The 21,346-nt window shown below is 39.0% G+C and overlaps 1 protein-coding gene and 1 long non-coding RNA gene across 5 annotated transcripts in view; one reads left to right on the top strand and one right to left on the bottom strand.

Annotated features, from left to right (window-relative positions):
- The window catches only part of LOC145491557 (uncharacterized), a 214,403-nt gene that overhangs the window by 123,908 nt on the left and 69,149 nt on the right, over positions 1-21,346 (bottom strand). The gene's annotated exons all lie outside the window — the stretch shown is intronic.
- The window catches only part of LOC145491501 (endothelin-converting enzyme homolog), a 34,572-nt gene that overhangs the window by 10,366 nt on the left and 2,860 nt on the right, over positions 1-21,346 (top strand). For 3 of the 4 annotated variants that reach the window (XM_081470744.1, XM_081470745.1, XM_081470743.1), the window contains exons 2-18: positions 3,559-3,603; positions 4,050-4,240; positions 5,732-5,986; positions 7,436-7,501; positions 8,473-8,589; positions 8,990-9,115; positions 10,125-10,264; positions 11,958-12,186; positions 13,950-14,048; positions 15,710-15,787; positions 16,617-16,717; positions 17,436-17,494; positions 17,772-17,823; positions 18,441-18,508; positions 19,242-19,366; positions 20,202-20,267; positions 20,760-20,855. In XM_081470744.1, coding sequence (XP_081326870.1) covers positions 3,559-3,603; positions 4,050-4,240; positions 5,732-5,986; positions 7,436-7,501; positions 8,473-8,589; positions 8,990-9,115; positions 10,125-10,264; positions 11,958-12,186; positions 13,950-14,048; positions 15,710-15,787; positions 16,617-16,717; positions 17,436-17,494; positions 17,772-17,823; positions 18,441-18,508; positions 19,242-19,366; positions 20,202-20,267; positions 20,760-20,855 — 1,913 coding nt within the window. Of the gene's footprint in view, positions 1-3,558; positions 3,604-4,049; positions 4,241-5,731; positions 5,987-7,435; positions 7,502-8,472; positions 8,590-8,989; positions 9,116-10,124; positions 10,265-11,957; positions 12,187-13,949; positions 14,049-15,709; positions 15,788-16,616; positions 16,718-17,435; positions 17,495-17,771; positions 17,824-18,440; positions 18,509-19,241; positions 19,367-20,201; positions 20,268-20,759; positions 20,856-21,346 lie in introns of those variants that run through there. The other variant, XM_081470746.1, reaches the window with a different exon arrangement.

The raw sequence follows: 21,346 nt of genomic DNA, 5'->3' as shown, positions 1-21,346 counted from the left end.
TCTATCTGTCACATAATCGATTCTAAAGATTTCATCCCTACCAGCACCACCAAGCACCACTCCGTTCTGTAAAGACGAAGATTGTTCAGTTAGACTCAATATGCAAATAAATTGCTTTATCACAAATAACAGCGTCTCTTGTTGCGCTAGCAAGCGATTTGACTATGAAATGTTCACTCGACCTCCCTCCCCCAAATCACCAGTACTCGAGTAGTTCGAATTAGTTTAGACAAGAAACTGGTGTATATGCTGTGTTAAACTACGGGAAATCGTGTATACGCTTGTCCTTGACGCAATGAATTGAACAAAGAAATCAGAAACTTATTTAGATTGTTTGCAGTCCCATAGTTTTCGGCCTGATGGAGGAGTTCGAACACCACCATCTTTCTATGAATAAAAGAAATCTCGAAGCTGGGAAGAGAACAGCAGATCCAACTCCGGGGACGGCTACTCTCCCCAGTTTTCGCTTGCTGTGAACAAAACAACAGCAACAAAACAATATGGTGGTAATAAACCTTTTCAATCAGAGTGGAAAATAAGGGACCGTGACGTGATTAAACTGATGGCGAACAATTTGGCAGGAATGGATTAGTGGAGATAGATAGCCGCCTTGTGCATTCCCTTCCAACGTCGCTACTTAAAAGGCTAAAAAGCCATCACTCATTGCAATATAGAGTAAATGAATTGTTGATATAGCAAATGAATTTGTAATGATATATTTGTAAACCCTGATGAATTTTTGCCGTGTCTAAAGAATGATTAAAGAAAGATTAGAAATTAAAGTCATTCTAATTTTTTTGGATATTCGGAGCTGATACCAGTTAATTTTTATTTTACTTGTTTGTCTTTCTAGGCTATTTCTTTATTTAATTTCATATTTTTCTCGTAATTATTATCATGTTTTGATGTTCCGAGATGTTCCGGGATGTTCCGGGATGTTCCGGAATGTTCTGGAATGTTAATTCTTTATCGATGGCCTGATCTAATTAGATCATGACTAAATAATTGGTATGAACAACTGGCGTTATTTTGAACTGAGCAACAGATTATATAAGGCGTTTTTTTTGTTCTTTCCACTCTTTTTATTTTTATAGGAATAAATTTTTTTGATAAGAATACCCAGGCTGAAATTTGAGACATTCTAAGAGTATTTTAAGCCGCAATAAACCCGAGGCTGAGACTTTGAAACCAATATATTTCGTGGGTTGAAAATTTGTAAATACGTTCATATGTTTTAAACTATACCTTATTATATCTCTCAGTTAGTACGCGCGCTGTGATTGGTCAATTTAGCGGTCCGTATTCTACTGTACTGCCCGCTAAAATTTTTAAAAAGCCGTTATTGTTGCCAAAATGTTTCGTGATTTATCGCCAAGTTTTCTTACCTTTTTTAGCAAGTAAAAGTTTAAAACTTTCTTTTACTTCTGAAATTGTATATTAAAACTTGCTAACGACGTAAGAGTCACTTGACAACCATTTCGAATTGACTCGTTTTACTTTCGAGGTGCGTCACAAATTTGAAGCCATTCCGCGTGAGTAGAAATTGTTGCTGAACCCGTCAGACACACAGTAGAGGTATAATAAATATCGTACTAACCTCGTTTTCTTGGTCCGTATTGTAAGTTACGGATCCTCGTTTTTCCCCTTCGATTTATGGCTCGCACGCTTCGCGCTTAGACTCGGTCCGTAACTTACAGTACGGCTCGCGAACTCGGTTATTGAGATGTAACCAGCCAAAAAGCAACACAAGAGGTACTAGCGGCATGTCCGATATTAATGACATTTGTGCAACGAGTTATGTGTGTCATACCAGGCTTTATTGCCTGCAGTCTGGCACCAAAATTACTTCAACGCCGTCAAGTCAATAAAACCGAAATGCCATACGCCAGAATCTAAGAACATTCACAAGAATATTTTCAGCCTAGGTTAAATCGACAGAAAATAAGAATATTCTGCCTGGGCCGGAAAAACAATATTCTTGTACCTGTTATTTTCAAGAAACATAAGACATTCTAGAAGAGAACAGTGATGTTCCAAGCGGTAAAAATTTTACCAGTCACCGCTTGATGAGGCGAACGCTGCCGGGAGTCGACTTTGGATATAGGACTGGGGTGCTGGGATCTCAGTTATATATATTGGTGATTTCCCAGCTATCCTTGAAAATGTCACGCCGCATTTCTCAGATGCAGGTCTCAGATTGCAGATATCCGTTGAAAAAACTCCTCATTTCTCAGCTTATAGTTCAAATTTTGACCACTTCTCAGCTATCAGTTATTAGGTAAAGACGATGTCCAGACCGCTCTGCGCAGTCTCAGCACCCCAATGTTTGTGGGTCTCCCTCGATGGAATGTGAATCGATGTTATTCGTTACAAACCGCTTGACTTATCTTTGAGGCGTTTAAAATTTTTCTTTCAAGAGTTTCTTTGATATTTACCGCTACGAAATTATTTCATCAATTGACGTCAGAAACAACGAAGCATAGAGCTTCGCCTCCATAATGGCGGTTGACATGAGACTTACTTAATTTACTTCATGTACGTAGTTGCAGAACGTTACATTTTGTGACGTCTTACATGACGCTCACGTGAGTCAAAACAGCAAACGTAAACAAACTCTCGTTAGTGCTTAGCAAGGACTCGAAATCATCTTTGAACCTGTTTTGGATTTAACTGACACGAAATGAAATTAACTTACATAGATGTCCTTTATTTATACTTAGCTCTTATTAACCGAGCTGGAGGTCTGTATGGGAGAATCTTGACCGAGGTCGTGAGTACAGACCGAACGCAGTGAGACCTGTACACACGACCAAGGTCAAGATTCTCCCATACAGACCGACTTAGCTCGGTTAATAAGATGTTTATTATATGGCAAAGACGAAAACTTTAATTCGTTTAATGTAACTGGTTTACTGACATTTTGCTTGCGAACGGCGATGAGCTTAACTTAAACCTGCCTAAATTTGCTCATCCTCTTTACTTTTTTTTTTTTTGTCATCAGGCTTTTTGGCACTTCCATAAATGATTGAGAAGAAAATAAAAGAAAATGGTGAAAATTTTTGTATTTTAGTTTGCTACTTTTTCAACGCAAAACGAAACTGGTCTAGATGGGAAAATCTAGACCGCGGTCAATATCGATTTCAGCCAATCAAATTCGTGAATTCGGTAGTTCCCAGGCCATGTGGGACACAGCCATATAATAAACGATAATGTTTTAAGCTACAAGCTTGAAGGGTCGTGTAAAAATAATATACAAAATAAAGGAAAGTTACACATTGTTTAAATATAACTTGGATTTGACATTAACAATGATATATATTGATAACTCCTCAGTAAAAACAAAGTCGTGATGTAGGAGGCGAGCAGTAGATACGGAATGTATGTCAAATTTGAATTTCAAGTACTTAACTCAACGATGGCCAGCTGTGATTTGACTTAAGTTTAGCAAGGAGATCTAGACGGCGCAGAATTTCATTAACATTCCTCTAACACGTTCCACTGTATTTGAAGGTTGTTTGCTTGAATCATCTGCATTGTTTGATATTTTCTTAAATGTAGAACCACTCATTTGTGAGACGAAGGAGTGTTACAATATCTCTAAAGGTTTGTGGTTTTAGCTTTACTTGTTACAATTAATTATACATTAAGACTGTATCATACCTTTAGGAAATAGATATTAATTAATTTTGACTAAAACATCTTCCCTGTGAGTGAGTATGTGAAATTCTATTTTTTCACATGCAAATAATACGGGTCCGAAACAGAGATTAAATTCTGATAACAGATCTTTGAAAAAATCCAAAGCGAGTTGAAAGGCACAAAAGTCAGAAATGAAATACAGATGTCGAATCAAACTGATTTGAAATTATAATTTCGAGTGCCTGGATAATTATTGCTGGATTACGAAAAGTCCCTCTTTCGCTTCACGCGGCCATTTTTTCCTCGTCGTTTATTTACGAACTAAGCGAAAGAGGGACTACGTCCATTATTGTGTCATTTTCAATCTTATTATTCCAAGGTTTTTCACATCTAGTGTTTTTTCTTTCAAGTCATTTCCAATCAGCTGGACAAAGATGTGGATCCTTGTGAGGACTTTTATTCCTACGCATGCGGAGGGTTTTTCAAAACCCATCATCTCAGTGTGAATCAGAGTAGTGTTGTTGGCTTCACTATCGTGAACGACGACAACATGGAGGTTTTACGACAAGCTATGGAGACTGCTGCCTCTAACTATTCTCAGGTTTGGCATGAAGTTGACTTCGGTAAACGGACGCCGTTTTCCTCGGGTGCGGCTCAATTCTTCCTGTGCCCGAGCGGCGTCTAAGAGCTGATTCGAAAAAATTCCTTTCTGGTGACGCAGCTGTACAAACGTAGCTGTGGTGTATTTGATTCGTTGTTGTTTGCGCGCGAAAATTTAATTAACCAGTAAGAGTCTGTACAGCAGCTTCATCGACCCGGAAACTTCTGGTCGAGTCTTTGCCGAGTCTCTCTCGAGTCTCTCGGCGAAATAAGAAAATCATCTGCTTAAACAAGCTCGGAGAAAAACAATCGCTCCAGGGGAAACGTGTCCTTAGGTCATGAGCATAAGTGCTTCCGTTTCTGGTCGTACTACATGTACAACGACTGCATCAGCAGCTCGTGTGTTTGTATGTTTCTGCGAGTGTTTTTAGAGGTACAGCTTTTATCCCGTACTTCCTTACAGGTTGTTCTCTATTTTTTTTTTTTTTTTTTAGTTCTAGAATTAAGTCAGTACAATAGTGAAAATGCTGCAATCTGATTGGCTCAGCAATCTTTCAAAAGAAACTGTCATCATGAAGTGTTATTTCTTCTTCAGCGCTTTTTCTTTTATGAATCAATACCAACCTTCTTTCTCAATTGATGCCATAATAACGCCGGGTTTCAAACAAATGGCCAATAATTGATTAACACGTAATTGTCACATTGGTGAGGCAAACGGTTGCCATAGCAATGGCAAAGCCCTTTAAAAAACCCAGTCTTTAGATCCAATACTACTGGATGTGTAGAAAAATAGTTGGAAATCATTATAATTTTAGTCAAGGAAGCTAACTATCACCTCACAGAAACTGATAGTGAATGATCTTGATGTGAAGTATATATGAAATAATTCATATTTGAAGTGCGGTTGTAGATGAAAGTGAAGAATGATCATCAGTAGTAAATTTTCCAATTTAAGCAGCTGGAAAGAAGAAGCCTGAAAAAAAAAAAAAATCAGGGCTTCAACGGGATTGGAACCCGTGACCTCCGCGATACCGGTGCGATGCTCTACCTACTGAGCTATGAAGCCACACATTGGGAGCGAGGTCAATTAATTGAGTTCATACCGCAGTTCAAATATGAATTACTTCATATATACTTCACATCATGTCACTCCTCACGGGAAGATATGAACTCAATTAATTAACCTCGCTCCCAATGTGTGGCTTCATAGCTCAGTTGGTAGAGCATCGCACCGGTATCGCGGAGGTCACGGGTTCGAATCCCGTTGAAGCCCTGATTTTTTTTCAGGCTTCTTCTTTCCAATTGCTTAAATTGGAAAATTTACTGCGATGATCATTCTTCACTTTCAGTGAATAATCTTGTTATTAATTTGATGTTCTTGACAAACTACTATCTCAAAGATTTGTTTGGCCTTTACAGAGCTGAGTTTGGTATTTGTTACAGTCTTTAATCTTATTGATCAGAATATCATTGTGTTTTTTTTCCCAACAAGAGCTCGTCGATCGTGAAAACGGCCAAGATCTACGATACATGCGTAGATACTGCTGCCATTGAGCGTCGAGGTATTTCACCCTTGGAAAACTTGATAAAGCAGTATGGCGGCTGGACAGTGACTGGGGATATAATGAACAGGTCGTGGACAGTGGCAGAGAAAATGGGAGCCGTTCTAAGAGACTTGAATGTACAGACTTTGCTTTCGGTGTCCGTTGCTATAGACCTACAGGATTCAAGCCAACATATTCTAAGCGTAAGTATAACTAACTAGATAAATGTAAATAAATGTACAGACCTTGTTTTCGGTATCTGTTGAAAGAGACATACAGGATTCAAGCCAACACATTCTAAGAGTAAGTGCAACTTCGACGTACCGTTACATCCCACGTTAAAACCCTCCCGGTTATAAGTCCCCCACCCCGAATATAAGCCCTTCTATTTGCTGACAGATATATTATGCCGGGTATTAGCCCCCCCGGATATAAGCCCATTTAATGTATGGGTGCTTTCCTTCTGCGTTTCTTTACAAATATTAAAATTTTCAATCGAAAGTTATAGGCCAATAGGGTAATAGGGTAATAATACGGTAATAACTCTAAATGTAATGTATGTTGGCTTTAATTCGTTTCTCAGATACGTTTTATCTCGCCATTCCGAAACATTTTATTCATTCCGCTTCTATGCCCCCCCCGGATATAAGCCCTCCGTTTATAAGCCCGTCCCAAACCTCTCATGAAGTTATATGAGCCCATAGACCGCGAGCAGTCTCTCTTTTCCACGAAAACTGTGGGGAAGAACGCAAAGCGAACGTGACTGTGAGTGTGACCTGCGATGCTGCAAGCCGCTAGTAGCGCGGGTGTCCGTGCTACAAGCGCCTTGCATTGCCGCTAGCATGTCACGCTCACAGTCACGCTCGCACGCTGACTTGTTTTGCGTTCTTCCCCACAGATTTTCGAGGAAAAGAGAGACTGCTCGCAATCTAATAAGCCCAGGGCTTTAACGTGAGATTTTACGGCATTATATTAATCAAGACAGACCGCGGCTTATCACATTTCGAAACACCGAGAGGAGCGTTAAAAAATACGACACTTGACGAAATTTTTTGAGTGTTTGGCATATCTTCTCAATCGAGTCGGCTTAGGTTAAGTAGGACAGCGTGTAGAATTCATAAGGTTACAGGCGAGTAGAGGAGATAAGGATAGAGTACAGAATGATAGTATAAGGGTAGAGTGCGATAATATGCATTCAGAAATCATTAAATGAAAATCGGTAATGGTGCTGTTGATCGAAGAAAGGCGCAACTCAGTTGCCTTCAGTAGCAGGGGCATGTAGATTGATAAAACATCAACCAATGAGGTGTCTGTCACAGGTTTCGGTGTGGGTAAATATTGCAGTTTTCTGTTCTTTTATTCGATGTTCGCAGTTGCCTATGATAATTTTTTTTTAGCACGTTAGGTCCAATGATATGGCGGGGCAGCCAGGCAAATATTGGCAATTTAATTAATAACGCAAAACTCTGTTTTTCGGGAAGTATTTGTGCAAATCAGAACCTGCATAATCCACTGCCTTTTACAAATCTTACTGGCCTTAAAACGTCCATAAGTTTGATCATGTAAACTAAAGGATATCTTTGTGTTCGTATCGGGTTTAAAGTATTTATGAAAGAGCGAAATATGTTGTTTTATCCTCTTTCCTTTATTAGATTGGCATTTCTTCGTTAGGAATGAGCTACGAGTACTATTACGAAGACTCCAGTCAAGGCGAGCAGGTTAGTACGATGCGATTTTATCACGCCGGGCCAGTAAAGCCTGACTCCATACCACTAACTCAGAATCTGTTAGCTACAGAGCTATCCTCTACAAGAAAGCAACGTGAAATCACCAAAATACTGGATGTTTAGATTGCGTAAAGCAACAAACGCGAATTTTATCTCTTTGAATTTGGGGAAGAACACTGTTTTATCAATAAGTTTAAAATCGATAACCGAACTGACTAGATCTAGTGTTTTGACGATGCGGGAAACAAGGAAAGTATATGGAGATAACATTTCTTTTTTGTCGGTTGAAATCTTGGTTGTTATCCCTTTTGAATTAGTCTCATCCTTATTGACTTGGACAGACTTGGAGGGAAGAGTTTGCTAAAAGAAAGAAAACTGAAATTGTATATGCTTACATTGATCAGTTGTTCATAGGCTGACTTGGTGTTAAGCCTTTGTAAGCCCAGCAACAATGAAATATGATATCCTCTTTAATATTCTCTTTAACAATGCGATTACGCACCTATTTGTTATTTGTTTTGCCGCGCGCCCTATTCAGCTATAGGTAAATTTTGCGGGTCTCAGATCAGTCTCAGCTTTCCGTTACCAGACGAACCATTTTCCGGCTATCAATTAAAAGACGAGTTATATCATCATCATTATCATAATCGTCATCTTCATCATTATCATCATCATCATCATCATCATCATTATCATAACAATAATCAAAATAATAATAATAATAGTAATAATTCATTTGGTAAAAATACACATCAAAAGTTACAAAGTAGAATTAGCTAGAATATTTAATAGGCACTTACTATATCGAAAATTGACTAAAAGTGCTTTTAAATTAAGATTAAGATATATATTGAATTCTATATATTGAATACTATATATCAGCTTGCATTTGGACCAATTTCCAGTTAACTACTAGGAAGACCCTTAGATGTGCCGTCCTTCTCATTCTGTTTAACCTGCAGATCCGCGAGGCGTACAAAACATACATGAAAACCATCGCTCGGCTTCTTGGAGGAGGAGGGTGGTACTCTGAGCAACAGATGATGCACATATACGACTTTGAATGGGCTATTGCTGAGGTAAGAATCAACAACAAATTTGATGGATATTTAAAATTCTTCTTTAATCAGTTTGGAGCCGGGGTGATTAAGAATTCAATTCAACTGAAGGTTCACGGACCAAGGAACTTCTCCACACCCTGATCATTGCTACTAATAAGATGTAAAATTTAAAATTGAGAGGCTCTAAAGCAAACGTGAGTTATCCCAAAATGAATAACTTGAGTTAAAAAAAAATTGATCCACGGTCAAATGTAATTATTAAGAAATATTTTGAATGAATTGCTTTGCCGAATAATCGTATGGTTCTGAAGCACTGTGGCTCTACGTTTTGTATACCAGTGGTTGTTTTGGGGGGTTTACATTAGTTATCCAGTAAACTCCTTACTTTCTTTCATTTTTTCAATTTCTTTGTTTTCAGGCTGCTAATCCTAACAAAGTTTCAGATGATTTGATAGAATCATTCAGAGATGATTTCCGAGCAGGTCGATCAGTCAACTCAGGGGGCAAAACATTGGAAGACTTTTGCAGGGACTCAAACTTCGATGTACGTAAAACGAGAATCTTAAGAAATTCCTTGGTGACTTTCTCGGTCAAACCCCTGGTAGAAGCATGCGTATTAAGACGTAATCCTTTAGTAAATCGAGAAATTTTAGTTTTTTGTTTAAAAACCTTATACCAGAATAATTTTAGGTGTTGTGAAGTCCTTTTTACATTTTCTTAAAGGTAAAGATATAAATAGTTGCCTGATATAACACCGAAAACAATTTTCCATTGGAACTCGAGAAAATAAATTTCAAAGTTAAGAGACATATTGCAAACACAGGTAAAATTTTATCACAAGTTTCCTTTTTTGAGAAGATTTTTAATACAGTCGTTTATTCTTCTCGATCATTGGCTCAGTACCCAAAAGTGTAATTTCCTACGGAACTGGCAAACGTTTTGTAGAATTTTAAGTTCTGTTTCAATTCAGTTTGAATTTTGGTTTGGAATTAGTAAATGATATAGTTCTGAATATAACATGCCCTTAGTAATTCGACCACCTACTGGTTAGTATTAATATCTGGTGGTATTACCAGATTGGTCTTCGCTCGAATTTTCAAGACCTGCTATGCAGCCAACTCGTAGAACCAAAACATACGGTGATAGAGCTTTTTCTGTATGCGCTCCGAAGATTTGGAACACTGTTCCTTTGGAAATACGTCGATCCAGTACAGTTTTAGTATTTAAGAAAAACCTCAAGACCTTCCTTTTTACTAAATTTATTAAAAGTAACTCTTTATCATATTTTTAGGTATTTTCCTAGTTTTTCATTTTAGTTTTTAAGTTTCTTAGAGTAAAATTGTAGTTTTTTAGGGACAGTTTTGTAAAGCGTCTCGGGCAAATAATGGATGTGTGCGCTATATAAATGAACTATTATTATTATTATTATTATTATTATTTAGCAAAGGGCTTTCATAAGGGTATAACTAAGCTTTTAAAAGTCTTTGTGCCCTCTAGATGTGCGCGGCTTTGCTTAATCGTAAATGTGAAATGATTCCTTTGTTTTCTCACAGCTAGAAGTCATGGTCAAGTTCCTGAATACTGCATTTTCCGACCAGGGGAGAGTCTTCTCTTCGTTTAATACAGTTTATTATCCATCATCAGACGCATACCTCCAGTTTTTCAAAGCTATTGGCAAGCAATACCATAACAAGTGAGTATTTCAGTCCAATGGACTTTGGCAAATTATTGTAGGGTGCTAAGGATAACCACGGTAAAGATGAACCACAAAGAGTGTAGTCTTACCCAGAATGTCCAAACTATCGCAGCTGTATAAACGGGCCCGTTTCTCGAAAGCCGCGGAAACTTTTCGGGCCCGTAAAGCCATAGCAATATCTCGGTCAAGCTCCGACGCAGGTAGGCTTTCATTTCTTTCATTTGCCATACCGTTAGCTTCCACGTAGCGGAGAAGAGTGTTCATATCACTAGTCGTCTTCTTATTTGTGTTTGCGCTTTTCTGTTTGTTCATATGAAAATCGTCTATGGCCTCCTGACTTTCGCTGAGGCCTGTTTCAGTGTCTACATCAAACGTTTCCAGATCTTCAGGATAATAAAATGCGCTTGATAAATATTCGCCTTCCTCGTCCATGTTGTAAACTCTGTTAAATATCAGTCTTTCAGGTAGTTTCTTTGCGAAGAATGACAATATTTACACGTTTTCTTTTCGTAGTTTTGGTTGCAAATTTTGAATATGCTGGCTTTCGAAAACAAAAAATACACAGCTTATGATGGAAACGATCCGTACGGTGCAATCCAGACCAATCAATCCAAAGAGCCAATCAGAAGGCTCGGATTTACCTCAAGACTACCCTTGCCATATAATAATGCTATGTATCTCACAATAACTGGCAGGATCCTCATGCGCTTTTTAGTCAAGCTATGGTTGATGAGAGTTTTTAAACTACGCACGTTCTGATTGGTCAATAGAGTGGCAAAACCTGCGTTCTATTGTACCGGTAAAGCACGGTTCCCGATGGCAGATTTCTCTAGTTCACGGGAACTAGAGAAATCTGAACACTAGCGATAACAATTGTGATAAAGAGTTTCGGCTTTCACTGGCTGAGACATCAATAACACGAATATCTATTCATTCAACATATACATGGAAATTTACAAGGATCTTCAGGACCAGAAGTTGGGCGGCATATAAAGTTTTATCTTTCTTCCACGGCAGTTTGTTTCTCCTGTACGGAGATCAAGGCTTCTCGAAATCTTTGAAAATGATGCAAATGAAGAAAGAGAAAAAACGAAACGAAACGAAACGAAATGAAACGAAACGAAACGAAACGAAACGAAACGAAAAGAAAAGAAAAGAAAAGAAACGAAACGAAACGAAACGAAACGAAACGAAAAGAAAAGAAGTATGAGAAGGCACTCGAAGACCATGTTAAAAACTTAATCAATCATTTTATACAGAGAGCTCAAGAACTTGTCAAAGGATGATGTACCCAATCTGTAGCTAGAAACGCCAGGAACGTGCTGAGGTGTAAAGAATTCTCTGGATAGGTAGAAACTTTCAAGACCTCTAGGACCACCCTAAATACAATATCTAGAAGAGTATAGAAACATCTGGGTTCATTAGCAAAGAGCCCTTTCAATCAGTACTTAAGTAACACGCAAAAGCTCAAATAAAGCCAATGGACCCTTTATTGCACTAAAATACGAATGTGCTGTATTTTTGTTTAAGAGAAGCTGACTAGCAGCTCGTACACAGCCTTCCATGCATCCATAACTCGATATATACGCGGTTAGCATGAACCAATTCTTATTATTCCCAGCTCTTTATTAAAATTATGATATTGAAAAGAGGTTTGATGAGGGGCGTGCCTCCTTCTCCTTTCCTTTAGATTCGCAGCTAATATCAACGACTACATAATGTGGCGTGTTATCGACAACTACGTTATGTCAATGCCTTCTCAGTTTGTCCAGGCTAAGCGACAATTCCAGGAGACGATAATTGGAGTGCGAGAATATAAAAGGTGGTCTCACTGTCTGGAGAGCATGATGGAACCGATGGGCATGACTTTAGGAAGATTGTATGTGGATGCGAATTTTGACGAATCTACAAAAACAACGGTGAGGAGCATTTTTAGTTACTCGTGTATGTAGATAAGAACTTCGTGTTATCAGGATTCAGATACGTTTATCGTGACTCCAGTGTCCTTACTCTAGTTCTGTGCTGCAGTTATTTCACTTATGCAAGACAGCACCAAGATAACCAGAATATACTTACTCTGTGCCCTCTGCCCTAGTGACAGTCTGGATTTACTGCCCTAGTGTCTGCTTAGGTCTTCTACTCTGGTGACAATCTGGGTCCTCAGCCCAAGTGACAGTCTAAGTCATCTCCCCTAGTGACTGTCTGGGTCTTCTGCTCCAGTGACTGTCCTGGTCTTCTTCTCTAGTGACTGTCTGGGTCCTCTACCCCAATGACTGTCCTGGTCTTCTTCTCTAGTGACTGCCTGGGTCCTCTGCCCTAATGACTGTTCTGGTCTTCTTCTCTAGTGACTGTCCGAGTCCTCTGCCCTAATGACCGTCTGTCTCGTCTTCTCTAGTAACTGCCTGGGTCCTCTGCCCTATTGACTATGCGGGTCTTCTGTTCTTGAGATTGTCTGGGTCCTCTGCCCTAATGACTGCCCGGGTCTTCTGCTCTAGTAACTGTCTGGGTTTTCTGCCCTAATGACTGTCCGGGTTTTGTGCTCTAGTGACTGCCTGGGTCCTCTGCTCTAATGACTGTCCGGGTCTTCGTCTCTAGTGACTGCCTGGGTCCTCTGCCCTAGTGACTGTCCAGGTCTTCTGCTCCAGGAACTTTCTGGGACCTCTGCCCTAATGACTGTCGGAGTCTTCTGCTCTAGTGATTGCTTGGGTCCTCTGCCCTAGTGACGGTCCGGGTCTTCTGCTCTAGTGATTGCCTGGGTCCTCTGCCTTAATGACTGTCCGTGTCTTCTTCTCTAGTGACTGCTTGGGTCCTCTGCCCTAGTGACTGTCCGGGTCTCCTGCTCTAGGGACTGTCTGGGTCCTCTGCCCTAATGAGTGTCCGGGTCTTCTGCTTTAGTGACTGCATGGGCCCTCTGCCCTTGTGACTGTCCGGGTCCGGGCCAGCGAATATAGCTGCCTGGCATCGTTACCTTACTGATTTGGTGTCTCCCGAAGCTCCAAGCCGGCGTTAATAAATATTATTATATGGCTATGTCTCACAAGGACTGGGAACTACCGAATTCACGAATTTGATTGGCTGAAATTGATATTGACCGCGGTCTAGATTTTTCCATCTAGACCGGCATCTACCGGTTACATTTTGCAGTGAAAAAGTTGCAAACTAAAATACAAAAGATATTGACTATTTTCTTCTAACAATATTAGTGGAAGTGCCAAAAAGCCTGATGAGGAAAAAAAGTAAGGAGGACGAGCAAACTTTGGCAGATTTAAGTTCCGCTCATCGCCGTTCGCGAGCAAAATGTCAGCTGGTACAAACCAGTCTAATTGAACAATTAATTTTTTCTTGTTTGCCATATAATAAGCATCTTGTTAACCGAGCTTAGTCGGTCTGTATGGGAGAATCTTGACCTCGGTCGTGTGTACAGACCTCACTGCCTTCGGTCTGTACTCACGACCTCGGTCAGGATTCTCCCATATAGACCTCCTGCTCGTTAATAAGAGCTAAATAATAATGATAAGATGGAACTGGTCAAGTGATGCAGTGTTTCTGTTCTGTTTAAAAAAAATGAAGGCATAATCGTAAACAACGATTTTTAATGTAAATTGCTGTCTCATCTGACCGTGTTATGGCTCTGTTGACGTAGTAAACCAGACGCCACGTCTTGTGGATTGTTGTTTTTCAGGTAAAAGACATGACTTCCCGTCTTCGCACAGCTTTTATTGATAACTTGAAGTCTGCAGACTGGATGGATTACGATACAAAACAAGCCGCTAAGGAAAAGGTATAGAGAAGCGAAAACATTCAAATTTATGGACCGTCTCATTACTTGATCATATACATTTTTTCAGCCATTTCTATTTACTCTGGTATAGAAGGCACCACCATGCAGGTTCTGTCCTCTTCAACATTATCATTTCTTAGAAGGAAAACTGAAAGAATTCCAAGACAAAACAATCCGCTAATTTAAGCCTGGTTTTCACTGCGACATCGCACAAGCACCAGCATAAACATAAGCACCTTAAGGTGGCTCCCTATAGTTTTACGATCGCACGCGCGCTGAGCACGAAAGCTCAAGTACTTTGCGCGCGCTCGAAGGAAAAAGTCAGTGTTTTTGGATATTTTCTGACGTCAACATGAGCACAAAAAGCAAAACTGACAGTGAATTTTCTCGCGTTTCCTTCGGTGAAATTTCGTAAAATTTGGCAGATTGGTAGTAAATATTTTACTTTAGTCGGAGCTCGTTTTTCAGGGAAATCTATAAGACCAGATTTTTTGCAGCGGTAAAAGACATAAATTTGAAAAATCGAAAAAACTGCCTTTACAAACCTTACTTTTTTCGTGTTTTAAATTCGTATTCCGTTGGAAGCGATGTGTTGTAAAAAAATTGGAAGATTTCACGGAAGAAAATTCAAGAAAATCACAAATAAAGCCACACAAACAGTAAAAAACACAGTTGTTTGGGCATTTATAATTCAAGACTAAAACCCAAAATTTTAACAGAGATGATAGCAAACCACTATTTAATCATGTGTTATTACATGTAATACGTTTGAAAGGACTGGGTGTGAAAGCGAATTCAAAAACAGCATTCAAAACATAGCACTTGCGCGCGCAACGCCATGAATGATTACCCTATGGAGCCACCTTAAGCATGCACAGAATGGATAATTGCCCTATTTTCCGTCCAATACTTCCCAGATACAGTAAAACAATACGGCGGGCTCATGTTTATGCACATATATGCTTACAGCAGCGCGTTCTCCCAAGCACAAGAAGACGAAGATGTTCTGCTTGTGCTTGAACTTGTTTCATGGGCATCCTCACTACCTTTATGTTTTTCTTGTCAGTGCTTGTGCTTGTGTCTTAGTGAAAACCAGGTTTAAAAGGTACAGAAAAGCGCATGAAAACCTTTTGAAGATCTTTTTTGTTTCATCTGAGTTTTTTTCCTTGTGTCTCTGTCGAAAACTGTTTTCTCGGCCTTCTTGGCCTCGTCTTAGAACCATCTTACCCAATACAGTAAACATTTGATCGCTCCGGCTATGTTATTTTAAGTCAGTTTTAACAATCTTGGTAGAGCCTGCAGAGCTTAGTGTAGATGCTTGTTTAATTTGATGATGGGACGACAATGTAGAATTGTAATATCCACTTAACACAAGTCTTCCTAAACTCTTCTTTTGTCATTTTCTCATCGGAAGTGGCATGGACCACGGCGCGTTTCTGAAGAGAAACCGCATTCAGCTGTGTTTCATACCTAACTGATTGCTGACGCTTAAACTGAGTGTAAGCTCAGTCAGTCTTATATCGTCCATATCTTCACCGTATATTCTTTTTTTCATGTTTCGGATAAATAATTTTCGGGGGAAAAAAAACCCATGTTATATATTGTGTCGTCATCTTCGTTCTCAGTTTATATGATAATTTTACTCTCGTATTCCAATCCAGGCCCAAGCAATCAAAGAAGATATCGGGTATCCCCCTTACATCAAAAATGACACCAAACTTGACGCGCAATACTCAATGGTAAGTAATTACTATTTTGTATATTCGCTTATGTGACATCTCTAAGGATGACCAGCTCGATCAGACATTTCAAAAATTTAAGGTGGCTCTGAACCACATGTACAGAAAAAGTTTTAAACTTTGCCAAAAGTTGTGTCATATCCTGCTAATCGAATCTCGAGTAAAAAATGTGGGTTATGGAGCTCATTAGCAGTTAAAGCTAAAATTAAGGGTGTTTGTACCAGGTCATACTGTTGCTATAGTAAGCTTTGTGCCACGATGATGATAGCGGGGTTTCCAGCAATCGTTGGGAAGCTGTTTGGTACCGGGATTGTTGCATCAACTGAAAAAGAGTGGTTATATTGACTTATCACAATCTTAATCTCGGAAAGTTCTGGAAACTGTTGTTAGCTACTTTAATAATATCATGTATATCTTTAGCGTTAAACAATGAATTTTTACCCTTGATCGTACTATATGAAAATTTTCGAAAGTGATTGGTTATTCGCAGGCCCGATTTGAGCAGAATTGGATAGTTTCAGTTTGAGCGCCATGCCAGGTGTTATTTAACAGTACACTTCATGCCCGGTTAACAGTTTGAGCCTCATTTGCATGCTCTCGCTGTTATTGGACCGTTGCACTTGCCTTGAATAGTTTCCTTCTCTCATGGGAGTGAAACACAACTCAGCTACTTTTATTCACCCACAAGTTGTACTTATCAGCTTTATTTGCTCATATTTTATTTAGTTATGACCACTGTGAGCTCGTTACAGACCGAACCAGTTTAGCCTGCTTTTGTAAAACTTATCACTTGGTTTAAATGTCGACTTAATGATTTTTGTTTTCTCAGCTGGTTGCAAGGAACGACTATTTTGCAAACGAAGTGGCAATGAACAAGATGATTATACAAAAGAATTTTGTAATGCTTGACCAGCCGGTCAACAAAGACTTGTAAGTGTGATGTGCTTTGGGATTTAATTACTGAACCACGTTTCATGGCGAAAATGTTTTTGGATCCGTTAGTCGTACGTGGCGAACCTGATTCTGATATCATTGATATCTGACAACGAAGTGATGGGGTAGGTAGTTATCTTGAGCCCGCAGTCTTCCTCGGAGACGTTGCTAAGCGACATGCCATTTTCTTATTTTATGATTTCGTGCAGAGATGACAAGTATACTAAACTTTTCGACCGTGAGTTCCCTGTCAGGTTTCTTGATGTAAACGTGCAGTAGTAGTAATAGAGTATGAAGCCGACTAGGGAGTCCCTTCCTAAAAACAAACCGAAGTAAAACAAATAATTATCGCAAACTGCTACTCTGCGCATTGACTATGTAGTAATAATGAAAACTGATGTGGCCACCGTGTTCGCCAGAAAGTCCTGATCCCTAGATTCACCCTTCTAATTTACGTTTTACAATTGTATAACTCCATGATTCTGATAGAAAAAGGAACGATGTTGTAAATTTCAGTTTTCTTCAAATAAATGTCCAACGTTAACTATCACTTGTAGGAAACTTAGGCTTGTAATCTGATTGCTTTAGATTAGTTATCTCAATAAACTGAATTACTTGAAGTTGAGGCATCGAGTGTGTACTACGCATTTCCTGCTTTTACGACTAACATCAGGTCGTGCTAATTATAACATATATCTCTGAATGGCCTCCTTAGGTGGATGGAAAGTCCTGCGGAAGTCAATGGATATTACAGTCCACAGCAAAACCGAATAGGTAAGTTTATTTTCTTCATTGAACGAGAAGAACCCGTGTAAAAGGGGCCCGGCTTTAGACAATCTTATCATACCGTGTAGGTGCCTCCACAGAGAGTATACGTCCTGGGTATAGCCAATGGCCTGCGAAAATCAGCTTCACTTTGTTTCTTAGAAGCTGCTATGAATGCTTTGGACATGACTTACGTCTTTAAAAATCGCTTTGCCAGATAATGTACTACAGCGGAACTTACTTTATCAATATAATTGTTGGTCTTGCATTTACTTTTTCTTCGCAGTATTTTTGGCTGGAATCCTGCAATCTCCATTTTACAGAAAACTTTACCCAAAGTAAGTAATGGTGGACCCTGTCGCTGGATTCTAAGAAGAAGGGTGGGAAGCAAGAAAATATATTAATTATTCTTTCTGGCTGGTTAAATGTCAAATGTCTTTATATTTCAAAACAAACTGTCCGTTTTTTTCGTGGCAGGAGGTCTCAAGGTCACCGTATACCTGTAGAAGTTCCTCGCGTCCAAACACCTAAAACCCTGTATCAAATTAAAGCTTATAGAGCTGGCTATCAAACTAAAACGAGAATTTTGAAATATAATAAACTGTCAAATTTTTCGTGAGCTGTAAATGCGAGAGTTCGGACCATCAGAGAATTTTGTTTTTCGCGAATTTAATTTGCTCCTCAGTTTCAGGATCGAAAGCGCTAAAACAAAATCATGTCTGCGTTTTACCATATTCAATTGCAGTGGAAAGTTACAGAGCATTTTCGAAATAGGATTAAAAAAATCTAGTCGTACAAAAATCGCTCTCGGAGGAAAAACACTTTCAAAATACAAAATTTGCAGACACGTTTTTGTTGTTTCTATGATAAACTAGCGAGCGCAAACGAACAAATTCCCTTTGACTTGTGCGTTTGAAGATTTCTCTATAACGTTCAATGTGCAATGTTTCTTCAGATATCTCAACTATGGATCATTGGCAATGGTCATTGGTCACGAAATTACAGACGGATTTGACAGCCAAGGTAGTATTTATTTGTAGCCCTTGCTATCCCCAACTTTGTTACTTAATTTGTCCTCTTCCTATCCAAGTAACTAGCCTTCCTATCAAATGAGCCTGTATAGACTACATTGTGCGGTTTAAAACCCCCCTATTCGGAGTTGGTCTTTTAACGTGGTATTATATTTTCATACCCCAATGCGCCATTTGGTTGCATTTTTGGAATTTTAATAAACGTATGAGCCAGTGACTGTTCTCAGTTCAGGCCGGAAGGTTTTTTCTTAACCTCTGCCACGCCATAAGACCAGAGAAGACAGTGACCCATTAACAACGTCAAACCTAAAAACGTAAGGCTAAATAGATAAACAACAGCCTCCATTTGGCGCGAAAATATACCCATATATTTATCCGCAGACGTTATCTGTTCTGAGAGGCGAACAGTTTTCCGGGAGCGACGCTTCGAGGAAAAGATAATGTCTTAAGACAAAATAATATCCGCGCATAGTTTCAAAGTCAAATGGAGGCTATTGTGTTTCTTATCCTTAGAATATTTTTCGCAACACGCGCAGTTTTGAAAACTGGGGAATATCACTCGGATATTCCCCACTTTTAGCGGGGGCCTATTCAGTCACGTAAAGCGTTCAGCCCAATCGCGTGCGAGCGAAATTATTTGATGGATTATAAGTCAAGATACGCCGACCGTAGTATGACGTCAAAGTGCGGCTCAACATCCGTTAATGATGAACTTGCGTTTTTAGGACGAACGTTTGATGCAAATGGTAATGCGAAAGATTGGTGGTCTGATAGTTCGGAGCAGAATTTCAAGACAAAAGCTTATTGCCTGGTTAATCAATACAACAGCTACGAAGTGTTTGGAGAGTATGTAAGTGTGACAAAAACCGCATTCCTGTAGAAAGCAGTACAAAACTTTATTTTGTACCCGTTAACTAGCTGATGGAACACGTACACGGCATCCACAGACTTGAAATCAGAACGATCTTGCGCGCCTTGTGGAAACAGTCATAAAAACAAAACAAAACAAAAACAAACAAACAAACAAAAACAAAGTCATAAAACTAGCTTTAATTCATACGATGTTAACGATACGAAAAGTTTAGAGGTCGGCTTAATATTGCTACCTCCGGTTTTTGCTTGGGAAGTTATCGTAGTTAATGTTGCTTACCCTCAGGAAGAAGCGACCTTCAACCATAAAAAAAAAGAAGATGGAAAAACAACAACAACAACAGCAACAACAACAACAACAACAAAAAAGCCAAAAACATAGATCAAAGAAACAGTGGAGAATAAAAGACCCTTCTTGGATTTTTGAGGGAAAGGGCTTTTAATAGTCCTAACCCTCAGGAATAAACGACCTTAAAAGCATAAAAAAAGAAGAAAGAAAACCGAAACAAAACACAAACACAAACACAAGCTTCACAGACATAATAAACAGTGGAGAATAACAGACCCCTGTTGGATTTTAGTTTAAGTAAAGCATTTGTTTTGGTGGTGTAATAAATACAACTGTGAAAGACAATGATTCTTTTGCATTTTTTTTCTGAACATTGTGTGAACACCAGAGTCGCAAAAGTTAGAGCACGAAGGTAGTTCGCAGGACCTCTCATTTGAATGGTCGCAACTTTCAGGATCCTTGAACATTCAAAGTCAAAAACGTAGAAATATGTCTTGTGTTTTTTTTTTTTTTTTTTTTCTTGCAGATAAATGGCCAACAAACTTTAAATGAAAACATAGCAGATAATGGAGGGATAAAGCTTGCATATGATGTAAGCCACCGCTTATTCAGATCTCCGTCGTGATTCAACAGATTTGAAGAACACAGTAAATGGTTGTAAACTTGATTACAGGTCTAAATCGTGGGTAGAGGATCTTTTTGGTCTCAGTTAAGATTTGCCCAGCTGAGATTGGGAGAATTTACTGATGCTAAGTTCTTCTTTCCCTACTCTTACGTATCCTACTACGTCCTTCTATTTCTCCTCTTGGAAAGGGTTAGAAAAAGAAAGTTCAGTATTTGGAAATGTCTTTAGGAGTTCCGTGCAGCTCTAAATAAAGAATAAATATTATAACTACTAAATATAACTTACAGTTTTAAGGAATCCCTATTCATCACGCTCATCTGTATTTTATTTCTGTGGCTCACATCTTAAATATTCCTTGGCTTGAAATGTTGCGTCATAACAGCGTGTTCTACAAGTTTGTAAGGCATTGAACTTCTCATATTTATTAACTTTTTATCTTTATCAAACCTCTGTATTTAGGCATATCAGTCTTGGGTCGACGACAACAAAAAAGAGGGGCGGTTACCTAACCTGGATTTGAGTGTGGATCAACTTTTCTTCATTGGATTTGCTACGGTGGGTTACTGAGCACGCTTTGTTTTATAACTGCGTATTAGTGTTACTAGTATTAACACTTGAAAATGAGGGAAAAAATGTTCTAAACTTTCTTTTAGCCATGTTTTATGTTAGACAGTATGATCACAGGGTTAGCGTATCTTTGTCACATCATTGTTTGGGTCCAAATAGATCTTTCAGCGGTTCTTTTTTCTTAATATAATGACTATATTATAATCGACCAATTTGAATAAACTGCAATTACTAAATGGTCGTTTAACCCAATAACTTAGCTGCTGCATTTCACAGCTTTGAACTGAGAAAATCTAGGCTGGTGAGGGTACAGAAACAAGCTTTATCATTTGACAGAGAAAATAACTTCATTGTGGCTGGTTGAAAGCAGGCCAAGTTTTCGATATTTTTTTTTTGCTTTGCACTGCAGCGCAAATTAACGTTACACTGATAACGTGATAATGGCTCCTGCAATTTTGATTATCACTTGTAGTGTAAAT

The sequence above is a fragment of the Orbicella franksi genome, chromosome 6 (genome assembly GCF_964199315.1).
Source record: "Orbicella franksi chromosome 6, jaOrbFran1.1, whole genome shotgun sequence".
NCBI classification, from domain to species: Eukaryota; Metazoa; Cnidaria; class Anthozoa; order Scleractinia; family Merulinidae; genus Orbicella; species Orbicella franksi.
Note: the sequence above shows the minus strand (reverse complement) of the source record. Positions and strands in the feature narration are given on the sequence as shown.